General features: G+C 44.5%; 2 protein-coding genes across 4 annotated transcripts in view; one reads left to right on the forward strand and one right to left on the reverse strand.

The window, feature by feature from the left end:
- Positions 1-2,561: 2,561 nt before the first annotated feature.
- On the reverse strand, positions 2,562-10,667 carry gata5 (GATA binding protein 5). 3 transcript variants are annotated; one of them, XM_056422711.1, is made up of 8 exons: positions 10,471-10,667; positions 9,203-9,862; positions 6,727-6,896; positions 5,305-5,427; positions 5,048-5,176; positions 4,785-4,869; positions 4,563-4,690; positions 2,562-3,845 (listed from the first exon to the last, which is right to left on the reverse strand). In XM_056422711.1, the coding sequence occupies exons 2-8, from the start codon at positions 9,735-9,737 to the stop codon at positions 3,726-3,728; spliced, it is 1,290 nt and encodes a 429-aa protein (XP_056278686.1). In that variant the 5' UTR covers positions 9,738-9,862; positions 10,471-10,667; the 3' UTR covers positions 2,562-3,725. The 3 variants fall into 3 exon arrangements, with proteins under 3 accessions (XP_056278686.1, XP_056278685.1, XP_056278687.1); XM_056422710.1 differs by lacking the exon at positions 10,471-10,667 and adding an exon at positions 10,160-10,264; XM_056422712.1 differs by lacking the exons at positions 5,305-5,427; positions 10,471-10,667 and adding an exon at positions 10,160-10,264.
- Positions 9,985-17,639, forward strand: part of LOC130199806 (uncharacterized) — a 9,034-nt gene continuing 1,379 nt past the window's right edge. The window contains exons 1-4 of the mRNA XM_056423598.1: positions 9,985-9,997; positions 10,163-10,445; positions 14,918-15,095; positions 16,510-16,656. Of these exons, the coding sequence (XP_056279573.1) occupies positions 9,985-9,997; positions 10,163-10,445; positions 14,918-15,095; positions 16,510-16,656 (621 nt within the window). The remainder of the gene's footprint in view (positions 9,998-10,162; positions 10,446-14,917; positions 15,096-16,509; positions 16,657-17,639) is intronic.

Raw genomic sequence — 17,639 nt, forward strand, 5'->3', positions numbered from 1 at the left:
TGAACAGAAACATAATTCAGTCGCGATAATTTAAACCGAATTGAAGATTAAAAGATTTTTCCTTCACTTGTTGAACTACTGACATACTGGGGGAGTTTTTTAAGGGAGAAAATATATCTTGGCAACCGAATATATAAGCAGGAAGACATGCGGTTGTTGAGTTCTTAGGTTATACTGCCGGAGGTATTAGCTAAAGAAACGAACCCAGAGCTAAAGGCAGGGGAGGGTTTGATATTGACACAGAACAGGAGGTCTTTGAACCCACCACCCCCCCCGGTCCCACTCTCCAGGTCTCACTGGGACTCGGCTGTTTAATGAAGCCACTCAATTCAACCACAATTGAGTGTAAATGCGTCTGTAAGACTGGTTTGAGTGGAGGAGCCGTCTCTTTAGCACTCAGCCCTCACTGGTAGAGAAGAAGAGCGAGTAGTGTGTGTTTGTTTAGGGATGGAATGGGTTGGGGGGGGGGGTTGTTGACTTTGAGGCTATAGTAGAGGATTTTTATTACATTAATGCATCGAGTTTAGTAAGAATGTTAAATTCACCTTTTTAGGAGCTGCTCAAATATCCACGTTATAAGTGAACTTCACATTTAGAACAGAAAGTGGAATCGATGTGGAATTGTGTTGCGTTTAAATATAAAGAAGTTGTGTATATTCATGAATTTATTGTTCAAATACATTGTACTGTTGTTGTGATATCAATGTATTGGTCCACCACTGTGAAGGAAGAGTATAATGAATGCTTCATGACGATGTCACGTAAATTACACACGTCTTCTTAGCTATCATGAAGTATTTATCAATCATATATATTGACATATATATATACATATATATATATATGTATATATTATTACACAGCTCAGGTAGAAAACTGTGTGAACATTTCTGGACCGATCTCGAAGCTCAACTTACGAGATTCTAACTCCTTTTAAATGTCTCTCATTCATTATCTGTTACTCATAATACTTGTTTCTTCATCGTTAAATTATAGTGTGTTATAAACCATTTATTACATGTATACACTGCTTAGTTACCCACAATGCTCTGTTTGTTTTGTTTGCTCCTTGTCTTTCTATTTAGTTTATTTCTGTTTGTCTATGGCCAATATAAAACCTCTTTGAGTGTCAAGAAAAGTAATATTAGTAGTTTTTTGTTAAAAAGAGTCTCTACTGCATCGATTTGGAGCATTTTTTCTTAAAATTGTGACTTTTGAAAATATTCACCAAGAGAATGGAAATAACATTTAACGTGTGGAGGTCTTTAAGTGTCGAGAAAAAGTATTATTATTATTAGTAGTTATTTTAAAAATTGTTGATTTGGACCAATCTTTCTTAAAAATGTGAGTTTAAAAAATATTCACCAACAGAATGAAAATAACATTTAACGTGTGGAGGTCTTTAAGTGTCTAGAAAAAGTATTATTATTATTATTATTAGTTATTAAAAAAAAAGGCTCTACTCCATTGATTTGGACCAATCTTTCTTAAAATTGTGACTTTTAAATAACTTTTAACGTGGGTTCATTTAAATCAAATATTTACCACATCACCATGAAGTGAATCAGTTCATAAAAACAACGGCTTCACAGTAATATATATATTTTAATTATTTAGGTGACATAAACTTTTCAACCCCTCCCCCAGATGAGTTCCCGTGAGACGGGAAGAGGCCTCTCCCAGCAACAGATAAGATGGCCACATCTTGGCCAACGGTCATAAAGCGGGTCAGCGGCGGTGGCGGCGGTGGCGGCGGTGGCGGCGGCGCCGGCGGCGGTGCCGGGGCCTGGATGTCGCCACCCGGCTGTAAACACGGAGCCCGTTGCTGACACAACGATTTTCTCCTCCACGGGGCGTTCAGATCGAACCCAGCCGCCATAAAGCAAAGTTGGAACGCAACCTTTGGTCGACGCTTAAGCAACCAGCAGGAGAACACACCCTTCTTGTACACACACACACACACACACGCACACACGCACACACACACACACACACACACACACACACACACACACACACACACACATATGAAATCACACATGCATGTACCTGGCGTTGTGCTTTGGAGCATATGGCTCATATTGCTTTGCTAAATGCAAATAATGGATTCAGAGTTGGGAGAGTTTGCTAAAAGTAATATATGTTAAATAGTTGATAATATATATATATATATAATATATAAATAAATAAATATATAAATACATTAAAAAAGATATATAATAATACAAATACATATTAATAAATAATAGATATAATATATAATATAATTGATATATATAATATAATATTATATCTAAAAATATATTTGTATTCTATTATATATGTAATATATAATATTATTCATATATATATGATATCATATATATTTATATATATATTATATTATAGATGTAATATATAATATAATGTATATATATATCATATATTATATTATATATGTAATATATAATAGAGTACAAACCTATAATTTAAACCTGATCTAATATTTAATAAACCTCAACACTGAATGATTTGTGATATTTACTCAAAAACCAAACACATTTGACCGCAAATCAAATGAATAATATGTGAATCAGTTTATTAACCTGAACAGATTCCAAAGAGCGTTGAAAAGAGAGGGAACAAGAGAGAGAGAGAGAGAGAGAACATTAAAACAACACATAATACATATTGACAACAATACAGAGAATAAAATTAGATTGATATGCTTAGAATCATTCACGCCTTCACTTGCTTACATGGAAAAAAACGGAGTCATTGCACTTTCATTTAATGTCAAATATTAAAGCGGTAAAAATTAACACACACTTCTGATATGTCGTCACGATGTCAGAATCACTACGCCCGCTTCCTGATTGTCAAACGCATCGCTCGAGATGTCGTTTATATTATATTTCTCGTAAAAAGTCGCTCGCACAAACCGAAGCTTCAACACACCAGCTAGTGAGGGGGGGGGGCTAAATCTGGCTGCTTTTAGTGGCCGCCACGACTTAACTGTCCTTATCTCAACATAAATAATGTGCCCGTAAAAGTTAATCATCTCCACGTCTGTAATGAGACGTGTCCAACAGCCGCAAACTGAAAAAGGAGGAGGAAAAAAAGAAAAAGGTATTTTTATGTCCATCATTTTACGCTTTTTCTTTTTCTCCCGATGACAAAAAATAAATGCAAACGTCTCTCGTTGTGTTAGAGAGATATCGGCAAACACCAGCACAACAACGACGACAACAATCTACGTCACACCCCCCCCAAAAATCAGCTGTCAGCTGAAAAAAATGAGGTTATTATATTATTTATATCATTTTTTTGTGTGTCTTTGGTAGGATTAAGGTTAGTCCAACACAAAAAAAGAGTACAAGGTAGTTCTTGTTGTCCCGCAGAGGAAATGTGGCTCGTTGGGGTGTGTGTGTGTGTGTGTGGGGGGGGGGGGAGTCCAGCGTCTGTATTTCTGAGTCTTAGTCCAGCTGTGTCCTTCGCCCCCCCGGCCGAGCCCCCGAGCCGGCGTGCTGAGTACGCGTCCTTTGGTCAAAGGTACCCTGTGTTCAGTGAGCCTCCGGTCAAGGTGTCCGAGGAGAACGCCTGAACACAATGCAGCCATCGGACCGGCCTCAGGTGGCAGCCGGCCTCATGTGGCAGCCGACCTCAGGTGGCAGCCGGCCTCAGGTGGCAGCCGGCCTCAGGTGGCAGCCGGCCTCAGGTGGCAGCCGGCCTCAGGTGGCAGCCCCTCACGCTTGAGACAGAGCGCACCAGGAGTTCTGCGGCGCCATGGCGCTCAGGGTGAAAGGGTAATCCTCGTATTTAATGTCCACGTGTCCCGAGCCTGTGCCGTCCAACTGAGACGCCGCCTGCGTGGGGGCGGAGAAAGAGACGTTAAATAATCAAGAAGAAACATATCCTTGTCCTCGTCTGCTCATCATCAGCCTTCAGATTCCTAAAGGCTGATTCATTTCAATTCAGTTTATTTTATATCGCCCAATATCAGAAATTACAAATTTTCCTCCGAGGGCTTTACGATCCGTACACGTACGACATCCCTGACCTTTGACCTCCCATCAGAATGCTGATGATGTCGTACGTGTTTCTTTGAGTTTAAGGCGACAACACTTCGTTGCAATATTGCCTAATGTTGGCTAACTCCAGCGGATAAAACGAGTTTTTCTCAAAAAACTTCGGGTCGCACGCCGACTCGTCGCATTTTGCCACGACGAATCTCGAAGAAGGGGCGAAGAAGTTCAGATCCGGGCGGCAAAACGACGAGATCGAGAAAAAGAAACGTCACGCTTTGCCTTCAGATGACTCTCGTCACGTGACTTACGCTACGGACGTACGGCGGTGCGTGACTCACGTGACGTCGCCGGAAGGCGTCATCTATACCCCGAGGGGGGGGGGGGGGGGTTAGCATTCGACGCCCCCCGGTCGTATAGATGACGCCTTCGGGCGGTCGGTAGTCGTCTTCTTTCTCATCAACTTCTATACCTGTTGTACCAATAGCATCTGAGCTAACGGTGTGCTAGCGGTCAGGTTAATGGTTCCACGTATTCTGAATGGAAAGGAGGTTTCACCTGAGTGGCCGACGCGACCGTCTGCCCGGCGTACGGCGAGGGCGCCATGTTGGGTTCGCTCTTGACGGTGGAGGCGTGTTCTGAGACCGACACGGAGGTCGGGGAGCCGCTGTCCGAGGGGGCGGAGCCTGAAGACGGAACACGAGACTCTCGTAAATCAAACTGTGTGTTTCAAAGGATTTGTGCCGTCCGACTCCCTCTCTTCATCCGTCGCGCCCTCACCTGTGGACGTTTTATTCTTGGGCATCTTGGGTTTGCGCTTCCTGGTCTGAATGCTCTCCTTCTTCATGGCGAGAGGTCTGGCCACCTGCACACGAGGAGACGGAGAACCCCCGTTAGCCGGGAGCGCCGATACGGCGGGCCCCTCGCCGCCTCCCCTCCCGCACTGATAACAGCGACCACGACGCCCTTGGGGGAGGTTTTTTTATTTCTTCTTCTCTATATGTTGCCCCCCCCCCCCCCTCCTAGCCCTTCCCCCCACCTACCCCGTGCAGCTTCATGTAGAGGCCGCAGGCGTTGCACACGGGTTCCCCCTCGGCGTTGCGCCTCCACAGCGTGGTGGTGCTGGTGTGGCAGTTGGTGCAGCAGAGGCCGGCCCGGCGGGACGTGGTCTGCTGCAGGGAGGAGGAGGAGGGAGAAGAAGAAGAAGAAGAAGAAGAAGAAGAAGAAGTCAAAAATCGGAACTTTTGTTTTAGCGTTGGTAAAAATCACAAAAGCCATGAATAGTTTCCGCGCGGCTCACATATATGTGTGCAGCTCGCGCTGCCGTTTGAGAAGCTCGACATGGAGCCGTTCCCTCAACTCTCGGAATGAATCGCAGGATGTCTGCGCGCCGGTCGCTACAACAATGATCCGCATGCGCCGGCTGCAAAAAAAGCTCCAATAACTCCTCAGTTTGGACAAGCGTACACAATTTATTTGTACGGTCTCAGCCACCGCCGACGCGGCGTGTGAGCGTCAGCAGGTTTGCACCCCCCCCCCCCCCCCAGTCCAAGGGCAAGGTCGCTCCAAGGGCAAACAGAGGGGCGGCGAGGTGGAGGAGGAGGAAGAGGAGGAGGAGGAGATGTTGGGCAACTCGCAGCTGCTCTCGAGAGGCGAGTTCCTGGGAAACGTGCAGCCGTGCAGCCTTGACACGCACACGACCCTCAACGCACGACTGCGAACGCTACGTGTTCCCGTCTGAACGCTCACAACCACAACGTGGGAAACGACCTGCTCCGACCTCACGGTTCATCTGGAGAGCTTTCTCTGTCCACACGATGATGATGTTTTGCTATCTGACTCATTGGTGGTGGAGGAACGCAGATAAATAATAAATAAATCCACCTCAAGGTAAACATGAAGTCCTGCAAACTCTGTTGAAGTAAAGAAAAGAGCAACAGGAAAGTAAAGTAAAGAAGCAGCATTAGAGCGAGGAGAGGAATCTTGCTTTAGTTTCTGCTCATTATCATCTTTATGATGTCTCTCTGTTCATTGAATGTCTTTGTAAAGCACTTCTTAACTTCTAGATATTATTACCATTATTATTATTATTATTTTTATTATCATCATTAGTTTTATTGTCATCATCGTCATCATCATTATTATTATTATTACCATTATTATTATTATTACTATCATCATCATTATTTTTATTATTATTTTTATTGTTATTATTATTATCATTAATATTATCATTATTATTTTTCTTTTTATTATTATCATCAGCATTCATATTATTATTATTGTTATTATTATTACCACTATTACCATTATCATTATTATTATAACTATTCATATTATTAATATTATTATCATCATCATTATTATTATCACCATTGTTATTATTATTATTATTACCATTAGTATTATTAGTATAACCATTATTATTATGATTCTGATTATTATTATAATCATCATTATCACTCGTACAATCATTATGATTATTATGATTAATATATATATATATATATTATTCATATATATAATATACAATTGTTCATTCACTGCTCAGATGATTTGAGTAAAATAGTAAAAGTAAAATAAGATGTTGTCAGTCAATCTGGCACGTGCATGTACAACATAGACTGTGATAAAGTGTACACATACAAGCACACACACTTGTACTACACTTGTGTGTGCAGGCCACATCTTGTCAGTGACGTCATGCTCGCGCGCGCCTCACCAGTCGCTTCTGCGGCTTGATGAGCGGCCGGTTGATGCCGTTCATCTTGTGGTAGAGGCCGCACGCGTTGCACAGGTAGTGGCCGGTCCCGTCGCGGCGCCACAGCGGCGTGGACACCGAGCCGCAGTTCACGCACTCCCGGCCCTCCGTGGACAGGTCGTCGATCAGGTCTGCACACAAGAACACGCAGAACAATGAGGGTTCTCCAGAGGGATGCCAGAAGAACCAAGAAGGTTCCACGAAGAACCTTTTACACCAGGGTTCTTTAAAGAACTATTTCCTTAAAGAGTTCTTCAAAAAACCTTTAAAAGGTACCATCTGGAACCGAGAAGGGTTCTTCAGAGGGATGCCATAGAAGAACCATTTCTGGTTCCACAAAGAACCTTTCAAACCAGGGTTCTTTAGAGAACCATTTCCTTAAAGAGTTCTTCAAAGAACCTATAAAGGAGCCTCAAACGAAAAAAATGATTCTTCAGTAGTGATGGTTCTTTCTAGAACCACGAAGCCTTTTAAAGAATCATTTAAGAACAATTATTTTTCTGTGTGCACATATATATTATTATTATAATAATAATAATAATTACTATTATTATTATTATTATTATTATTATTACTATACAAGGGATGTGAAGATAACGATTGTATTTTTCATCCAGAAATGATTTATTCATATATTTATCGCAAAAATCATGTGAGAGAGTTTTAATTATTATTATTAATATTAATATTATTATTGTTATTATTATTTATTCATAAAAAAAAAAAACTCCTTTACATTCAGATATATTTATTTCATCAGGATACAAACAACAACTTATAAAAAAAACCTACGGAGCCGTGGTGGGCTCGTGAGGGGGGGGGGGGGGCAATGCATGATGAAACGACCATGCAGAAGGAATTTACCCCCCCCCCCCCCACACACACACACACACACCATCACTCCCACCCCCAGAATGTGCGCGAGGAGGGGGAACGGGGTGTGATATCAGTCTGAGGGATCTAGGGATCTAGGGATCCCCCCCCCCCCCCCCACCGATCCATCACAGCTCTGACACGCGACGGGCTCCACGGCATCAACTGCCCACATTCCTATAATCCCTCAATTTAGGGCGAGGAAGACCCTCAGGAGGAAGACCCTCATGAGGAAGACCCTCAGGAAGAAGACCCTCATGAGGAAGACCCTCAGGATGAAGACTCTCATGAGGAAGACCCTACCTAGGAAGACCCTCATGAGGAAGACTCTCATGAGGAAGACCCTCAAGGATGAAGACTCTCAGGAGGAAGACCCTATACCGAGGAAGACCATCAGGAGGAAGACCCCGCAGGTCAGGGTGATGAAGGTCTGCCGGCTGCTGATTGGCTCTTGAGCGATTTGGGGCTTTTTAAATATATATTCCTTCAGAATAAAATGATGAATACGTCACAAATAAAATAAACCAGGAAGCCGCGGTAACGTGTTGATGTCCATCACACAGACACGCCCCTCCCTCTCTCTTCTGGAGGTGACGTCATCATCATCATCATCATCACGATGTAAATCCAGGTGTGAGTTTCCTCCACAGTTAAACGAAACGAGTTCAAATCGTGACGTTGTTTTTGTGTGTGGGAGGGGGGGAGGGGGGGACGCGTCTTAAGGCCAAACAATTGGGTGATAACTGCTACACTTTTCTTCTTCTTCTTCTTCTTCTTCCCTCCTCCTCCTCCTCCTCCTCCTCCTCCTCCTCCTCCTTTCTTTATTCTGGTTGTCCTCTCCGTGTGTATTGAACCGTGGATGACATTAACATGTGTAATTGATTGTTTTTAATCCCTCTCTTCTCAGAAGAATGCGTATTGTCAAAATGCAATACGGGCAATCCCCCCCCCCCCACGTGACACAGCCATCACAGCTATAAAGACCTCTCTATCACCTCTCCCGTATAATAAATAACATACTTGGCATTTACGAGCCCTGAACGCACCGCACCGCTGACACGTTAAAGAGGCTCGAGGTGAAGGACATAAAGTTATAGCCATTATGACAATAACATCAAATTAATGTCCAGAAATGTGTTAATATGTGGATAATTATTAGAGATCAACATGAACATATGAACGAGAGCTGTTTAGTATTTGGAGGCCGACAGGGGAGGCTGTATGCATTTTTATAGGATTATTAATAAATTTGATTTTACACTTTTTTAATATTATTCTAAATTAGCGCGAGAGCGCAGATCGAATATAAATTAAAAGCATATTTCAGATTAAACATTTATATAAATTCCAGTGTGCTGTTTTTATTATTATATTGATTTAATATCATTATTATAATTTTTTCAGGGGCAAAATTGTGAAATATTCTTGTTATATAATAATGGTTTATTATATATATATTTTTTTACAATAACAAATATATTGTTAAATATTTTCCTCACTCATGGTTTATTGATATTTTTCTTTTCCGGGATATGATAACTTATGAGTTATGACCGCCTCTTACCCAGACTGGTCCTCCTCCCGGTCAGGCCCCCGTGCCGGCCCTGCAGGCTCATCACTCCGCTCTCGAAGGGCCCCGGCGTCCAGGAGGACGTCGCCATCTCCGGGCTCATGTACGCGTACGGGCTGGAGTAGGATCCAGCCACCGAGCGCATCAGGGAACCCCCGTACTGGTCCGCCCGGGCGCCGTTACCAAGCACCAGCGGGCTCTGGTACGTCCCGTCCCGGCCCGTGTTGCTGCTCACCGGCGGGCTGTGCGAGTACGAGAAGCCGTGCGGAGGGTGAGGGCTGCCGGGCGCGAACGACGAGACGTCCGCGCCGGCGCCGGTCTGGGGCCAGCCGTGGTGCCCGCCGAGGCCGTGGGTCTGGTGGGTCTGGTGGGCCGAGTCGCAGCTCTGCAGGTAGGGCAGCGTGGGCATCATGGCGGGCACTCTGGCCGTGGGCACGTAGACCGGAGAGCTGGCCGACGGGTGGAGGTAATTCCCGGTGTCGTGCGCGTACGGGGACGGGTTGGAGGACAGGGCCAGGCTCTGATACATCTTCACACACCGTGTTGGGGGGGGGGGGGGGGGGGGGGTCCGGGGGGATCCGGTCCTCCCTCCTCAGAAGAGCCCGTCGGTGTCTTTTGGAGCTCGCGACGTATTGGAGGTTCTTGTGTGAGATTCTATATGAAAACAAATAATCACAAATGAGGTTTTATAAACGTGAGACTGAAAGTTAAACTCTAAACTATGACGTGTGCGGGAGTCATCGGTCATATTCCACATGCACCATCATGACTGGAATATGAAGGAGTCCGGTAACGGAAACCGAATCAAACATCACGAATCACTTTTTTTGGGGGGTATTTCAGTCGGAACTACAATCACATAAAAATCTGATAGCTCGGCGCGCGAGCCCCTGCCCGGGACCTCTCTCTCTCCAAAAAGGAGTCTCTCTCTCTCTCGGCGCACTATCTCACCAGATAAGGACGGCGGGGCGATAAAGCAGTCCGGGGTCCTTGAGGCGTCCACGACTCCGGGAGAGGGAGAGAGAGAGAGAGAGAGCTCGGCCACTTCCACACACACACACACACACACACACACACACACACACACACACACACACACACACACACACACACACACACACACACACACACACACACACACACACACACACACACACACACACACACACACACACACACACACACACACAGACCAGAGGCGGACGCGTCGCGGCGGGAGCGTCTCCAAACGGCTCCGGTGCGTAAAAGTTGTGCGCACTGACCGGTAACCCCGAAGTTGTTCGTTGTTGTTGCTTTGTTGTTGTTGTTGTTGTTGTTGTGGGGTTCCGGGCCGGCTGCAGTGGCTCTTCTTGTCCCCCGGGCCGGAGACTCTGGAGATAGTAACCGGCGGTGATAACTGCTGATACGGGAGTGTTCCTCCTCTGCGCTCCCGGCTCACTGGAAACTTTGTTCAGAGAGAATAAAGCACGTGACGCGGTATTGGCCCTGGGAAGGGAGAGGAGGGGGGGGGAGGGAGGGAGGGAGGAGGGAGGACCCCTGGGTGTGGGAGAGGGCCCAAATGAGAGCGCGAGAGCTTTATTCTCATCTGCATTCTTTTGTAGTTATATATTTTTTAATATACGGCTTATGCATGAAATGACGTCATCAATATCAGTGCGCAATATCCATTTGATGCTATGTTAATGGAGCAATGGTTTTCTACTTGTGGATGATGATGATGATGATGATGATATTCACAACACGACATTATTAAACAGCTTTCGATATGAAATCCACATCCGATCCACAGCGTTGTACTTTATATTCATTATTTTATTGTGAACGTTTATAATGCTAACTGTCTGAAGTGAATAAACACCGAGTGTCTTCCTTTGCTGTCAGTGGTCAATGTTTAGGTTTAAAGTCGTAAAGTGTGTTATTGTAAAAAAGAGAGTTTATTCTTATAAATGCGAGTTCTCTAATTAAAGCTTCCTCGCCAATAACTCCACGATGGAAATTATTTAGCAGCACAGATATGTGTGAAGGCCCAACAGCTAAAGTAAATACAAATTATATATATATATATATATATATATTATAATAATTCTGCGCTCATAATCAGGGCCGCAAACGCAACACGGCGGTAGTTGTTCGTCTCTTCCGGTTCATAAGATAATTGTTTTATATGTGAACATTAATTGTATTTATTCTTGAATAATTAAAGACGCCAGTGATCCGTTACATGAATAAAAAAGCTCTGACTGCTCAGGAACCGTTAGAGAGACTAATAACATCATGACACGTTGAAGTCTGGAGTCCATGAACCCTGTCTGTCTCTGTCTGTCTGTCTGTCTCTCTGTCTGTCTGCCTGTCTGTCTGTCTGTCTTCCTGTCTGTCTGTCTGCCTCTCTGTCTCTGTCTGTCTCTGTCTGTCTCTCTGTCTGCCTGTCTGTCTGTGTGTCTGTCTGCTTGTCTGTGTGTCTGACTGTCTGTCTTTCTGTATGTCTGTCTGTCTTTCTGTGTATCTGTCTGTCTGTCTGTCTGCCTGTCTTTCTGTGTATCTGTCTGTCTGTCTGTCTGTCTGCCTGTATGTCTGTCTGTCTTTCTGTGTATCTGTCTGTCTGTCTGTCTGTCTTTCTGTGTATCTGTCTGTCTGTCTGTCTGTCTGCCTGTATGTCTGTCTGTCTTTCTGTGTATCTGTCTGTCTGTCTGTCTGTCTGATAATTTTGGTTATTAAACAATGAAACATAAGTAAATAAATAAACAAATACTTAAAATAGAATAAAATATAATGTGTTCTGCAAATAGCCGAACAAACTCCAGTCAAATATGTAACTTATTAAACACAGATCTTATATTGTATTTATTCATTTTCTTTTTCTTTTATTAATTACATTTTTTTAATTTTTTAATTTGAATTAAATTACATTTTTTATTATTTAATTTAAGTTAATTCATTAATTTTTAAAAACATTTCTTTTTCCTCGTTCTCTCCCACGTGACTCCTCACTGCCCGGACGGGTCTCTTCTCGGACCAGAGAGAAGGGAGGACACAGCCGCGTGCTGATTTACGCTCAAGGAGGTGCCGTGACGTCACGTGGTCGTCGGATCATCAATCAGGAAACAACCTGTGGTCATAAAGTCATAATTCATAACTGCCGGTTTTAAAACACGTGATGGATAAACAGAAACAAAAACAACAAAAAACTGCAATTCATGTTTGTATTGTTCTCTATAAATTGTTTAGCTGCTCATGTCGTCGATTATATTTAATATAATGTTCGGATTTTAAGTGGAAAATGCAACAAAAAGGCTTTTTATGTATAAACAACTCTGTGAAGAGATAAATATATAAATAAATAAATAACTACTACATACATAAATTATAGATTCACAGAGTTCTGTTTAATGAACCATTGGGAAATACATATTGTATTTATTTAAAGAAAAGGAAAGAAAGAAAAGAAAGAAAAGAAAGAAAATATAGAAAATATAGAAAATATAGAAAAGAAAGAAAAAAAGAAAAGAAAAAAAGAAAGAAAAGAAAGAAAAGAAAGAGAGAAAGAGAGAAATTTATTGATAAACAAATAAATGAATATATTTAAAGAATAGATAAATACATCTGATGGTCCCTCAGTGTGTTTAATATATTGACTCTTAATGATAATTGTTTTAATGATATAATGATAAAAATACGTATATATAAAATATGTAATGATATAACGTGTTTTATTTCCTAACACAATAGTCTTATGTTTAATACATTATTGTTTAGTTATAACGCGTTTCATTCCGCCAGAGACCTCACGTGCAGCGTCTTTAAGGAGCTCTAACATATGTCATCGGGGTAAAGTATTTATGTCCATTAATATTATTATATTAGACCTTTACATCCTGAACGGTTTATAATTTGGTAAAACTTTGTTTTCCTATTTCTCGTGACCGTGAACGCCTCACGTCTCACACCTCGATCCTTCAGCCTCATGATTCATCAAAACGCAACGCGCCGGTGTTAGCGCGCGCAGCACCGAGCCCTCTCCTCCCGGTGCACGGGAGTCAGACAGGGCCTTATGGATGAGGTGCCGGGGAGGCCCGCGGCCCAGAGGTCCACCGCGGCGCTGCACGCGCGCGGCCCTGCGGCCCCCCGCGGTCAGTCAGTGGTTATGTCAATAATGAAAACAGAACCATAACTCGGGGCCCGCGGCGGGCCGCGTGCCTGCTGTTTGAGAGGCCCCATTACATCCAGCGCAGAGGCGATGTACGCATGCGCAACCGAGGCAGATGAATCCCCTCCGCCTCCATTTCACTGCGAGATAAGTGAGGAATTTATTGAGAGAACACACTGAAGTTGTGTGTGTGAGAGAGAGAGAGAGAGAGAGTGTGTGCGCGCGCGTGTGTGTGAGTGTGTGTGTGTGTGTGTGTGTGAGTGTGTGTGTGTTTCGTTGGTAGTTTTTTTTAAATTTCTTGTCAGAGGAGCAAATTGATGCTCTGATCCCTCCAGATAAGATCTGCCCAGGCTTCCTTCATCACGTGGAAGAGGAGGAGGAAGAGGAAGAGGAAGAGGAGGAGGAGAAGGAGAATGAGAATGAAGAGGAGGAGGAGGAGGAGAAGAAGGAGAAGGAGGAAGAGGAGGAGAAGGAAGAGGAGAAAGAAGGGGAAGAGGGGGAGGAAGAGAAGGGGGAGGAAGAGTAGGAGGAAGAGGAGGAGGAGGAGGAAGAGGAGGAGAAGGAGGAAGAGGAAGAAAAGGCAGAGGAAGAAGAAGAGGAGAAGGAGGGGGAACGGGAAGAGGAGGAATAAGAGGGGGAGGAGGAGGAGGAGGAGGAAGAGGAGGAGGAGGAGGAGGAGGAGGAAGAGGCTTCTTTCTGTCCTCATCTCTTGGTCTCTTGGACCGGGTTCCAACATGTGGGTGGGGGCCCTGGTTGGGGTCCTTGATGTAGACATGAGGTCTCTTGAGATCTTCTTGGTGCCCCCAGTGGACCGGAGCTGCATGACGCCCGGTCCCCGAGGTCGAGATATTAATATTAGTGTCTAATGGAATAATATAATGTATGACATGTAATCCATTTGGGAAAGTAATACTTTACTCCCATTACATATTTTTATAATAGCGTATCAATTCAGGACATTGAACACACCACGATGACGTGGGGAATGAAAAATAAAATAATACACTTGACATTATGTATATTATTTTATTTTGGTTGAATCTGCTGATAATACGACTGTGATGTGTCCTATTTAATGGAAATATAAACATTTGTATTTTCAAATAACATTTCAGAACTTTACAAACCAATTAATCAATTAAGCCTGACGAGATAAGATCAGCATGAGCAGACTACCCAGCATGCATTGCGGCAGAGAGTAAAAACTCTCTTTGTTGTTGTTTGATAAAAACACAAAAATATAGAGAACGGCAAAAATATTAGAAGAAAAAAACGTTCCCCCACCAATTGTATTATATAATATATATATATATATATATATATATATATATATATATATATATATATATATACACACACACACATACACCATGTGCTGTTTACAAAACTCACACAGGAGCCTAATTGTGCCGTAACTCTGGTTCTATGATGGATGTCTTCTTGTTTGACTTTTTCACAGACACCCCCCCCCCCCCCCCCCATACATCCCGTCTCTGGTCTATAGCTCTGGCCCCCACACACACACAATCTAAAACATGAACTTTCTCCTCGTCTCCTTCTTGCAGCTCGGCCTCCTCGTCGACTTCTAACCACGCCGGTGTGTATACACGGGGAGCAGATAGAGGAGGAGGAAGAGGAGGAGGAAGAAGAGGAGGAGGAGGAGGAAGAAGAAAGGGTTTTCGGGGGTCTGGGCCCGTGGCCCCCTGGTCCTGGTCCTGGTCCTGCTGCTCTGGGGAATGTGAAGTAGGAGTCGGCTAATCTCCAGAGACCGGCTCCCGTCTGCCGGCGGCCGCTCCCTATCGGAGTGTTTCCTCTCAGCCTGTCAGGCCCTATCTGGGCTAAGGGGGGTCCAGGACTAGGACCAGGACCAGGGACAGGACCAGGGACAGAACCAGGACCAGGACCAGGGACAGGGACAGGACCAGGACCAGGACCAGGGACAGGGACAGGACCAGGGACAGAACCAGGACCAGGACCAGGGACAGGGACAGGACTAGGACCAGGGACAGGACCAGGTCCAGGGACAGGACCAGGGACAGAACCAGGACCAGGACCAGGACCAGGGACAGGACCAGGGACAGAACCAGGACCAGGGACAGAACCAGGGACAGGACCAGGACCAGGGACAGAACCAGGACCAGGACCAGGGACAGGGACAGGACCAGGACCAGGGACAGAACCAGGACCAGGGACAGGGACAGGACCAGGACCAGGGACAGGACCAGGTCCAGGGACAGGACCAGGGACAGAACCAGGACCAGGACCAGGGACAGGGACAGGACCAGGACCAGGGACAGGACCAGGGACAGGGACAGGACCAGGGACAGAACCAGGACCAGGGACAGAACCAGGGACAGGACCAGGACCAGGGACAGAACCAGGACCAGGACCAGGGACAGGGACAGGACCAGGACCAGGGAGAGAACCAGGACCAGGACCAGGGACAGGACCAGGACCAGGGACAGGGACAGGACCAGAACCAGGGACAGGACCAGGGTCAGGACCAGGACCAGGGACAGAACCAGGGACAGGACCAGGACCAGGGACAGGGACAGGACCAGGACCAGGGACAGGACCAGAATCAGGGACAGGACCAGGACCAGGACCAGGGACAGGGACAGGACCAGGATCAGGGACAGGACCAGGACCAGGGCCAGGGACAGGACCAGGACCAGGGACAGAACCAGGACCAGGACCAGGGACAGGACCAGGGCCAGGACCAGGGACAGAACCAGGACCAGGGACATAACCAGGACCAGGACCAGGGACAGAACCAGGGCCAGGGACAGGTCCAGGACCAGGGACAGGTCCAGGGACAGGACCAGGGACAGAACCAGGGACAGGACCAGGACCAGGGACAGGTCCAGGGACAGGACCAGGACCAGGGACAGAACCAGGGACAGAACCAGGGCCAGGACCAGGTCCAGGGACAGGTCCAGGACCAGGGACAGGACCAGAACCAGGACCAGGTCCAGGGACAGGACCAGGACCAGAACTCACAGAGGACTGGGAACCCTTAAAGCAGGATGCTCTGCCGTCTTTCAGGGTCGTAAACACACGTTTACATTACACAACATTGTACACAAACATTTTACACAAAAGATGAATGAAAGGAGTTTTTTATTCACGTGTCTTCTTCTTCCTAAACGACGAGGAGGAGTTACATCGTGTGTGGAACACTTTCCCCCTGCAGTCCCATAAAAGGGCGGTTCACACAGACCATCGACCCCGCCGGCCAATCACAGCAGGGAGCCGTCCTCGCGGGAGGAGGAGGAGGAGGAGGAAGTTGCCTGCGTCTGCACATGTGAGTGTGTGTGAGTTTGCTTTCCCCGACACAAATAACCAGAGGAGTCGCCCCCTGGTGGTCAGGAGAGAGAATGCAGCTTTAACACATGAAGCATAGACTTCTATACAACCAGATCAGTAGAATGAAATAAATAAAATAAATAAATTAAATAAATTAAATAAAGGCTTTAATACATTGTGTCTCCTTCATAGCTTTATTGTCCCTAACATCTCTCCTTTATCCAATCAGCAAGAAGGGATAGACACACACACACACACACATACACACACAAGAAACCATTTGGCGAAATACATTTGGCGTAATACGTATTGACAGAAAACATCCCTCGTGTATCACTCACATTAAGATAATTACTCTTTCTGATTATCTTTGTTTGATTATCTAAATGAATTAAGAAAATATTTTTCATTTTGCATTTACATTTACAGAAGATGAACATTGGATAAAGTCTGAATACAATTATTATATAATGTTGTTTACATATTAAACTAAGTAAACAAGCTCACTCTAAGACAACACATTTTAATATTATTTATATTATTATAAGTTATTTTAAACGAGGTGTCAAGAGAACTTTTGGTGAATTTTAGAGAAATAAAAGCAGGTTAAATGTTCTGCATGTGGCTCATTGCAGCCTCATGTGGAGGAACGCTGTCATCATTATGACATCATTCTGACGTCATTATGACGTCAGAGCTTCTCCTGCAGTCCGCTGACCGGCAGCTCACACACAAACTCATACGGACGCAGCCACGTCATCCCCTTTCCTATAATAACTAATTTTATATGGTAAGATAAATAATTGGAAACAAATAATAAAATAAAGAAAAGACAAACAGAAGTTGAAAATATAGTCAATTACTAGAGGGTCATCAATTCATTATTATTTTATTTATTCTATTTATGTCATTTGCAATTTTTTATTGCATTTTTGTTGTGTGAATCTGAATAAAATGAATAAATAAATAATAATAAGGTAC

This window comes from Pseudoliparis swirei, chromosome 9, assembly GCF_029220125.1.
Source record: "Pseudoliparis swirei isolate HS2019 ecotype Mariana Trench chromosome 9, NWPU_hadal_v1, whole genome shotgun sequence".
NCBI lineage: Eukaryota > Metazoa > Chordata > Actinopteri > Perciformes > Liparidae > Pseudoliparis > Pseudoliparis swirei.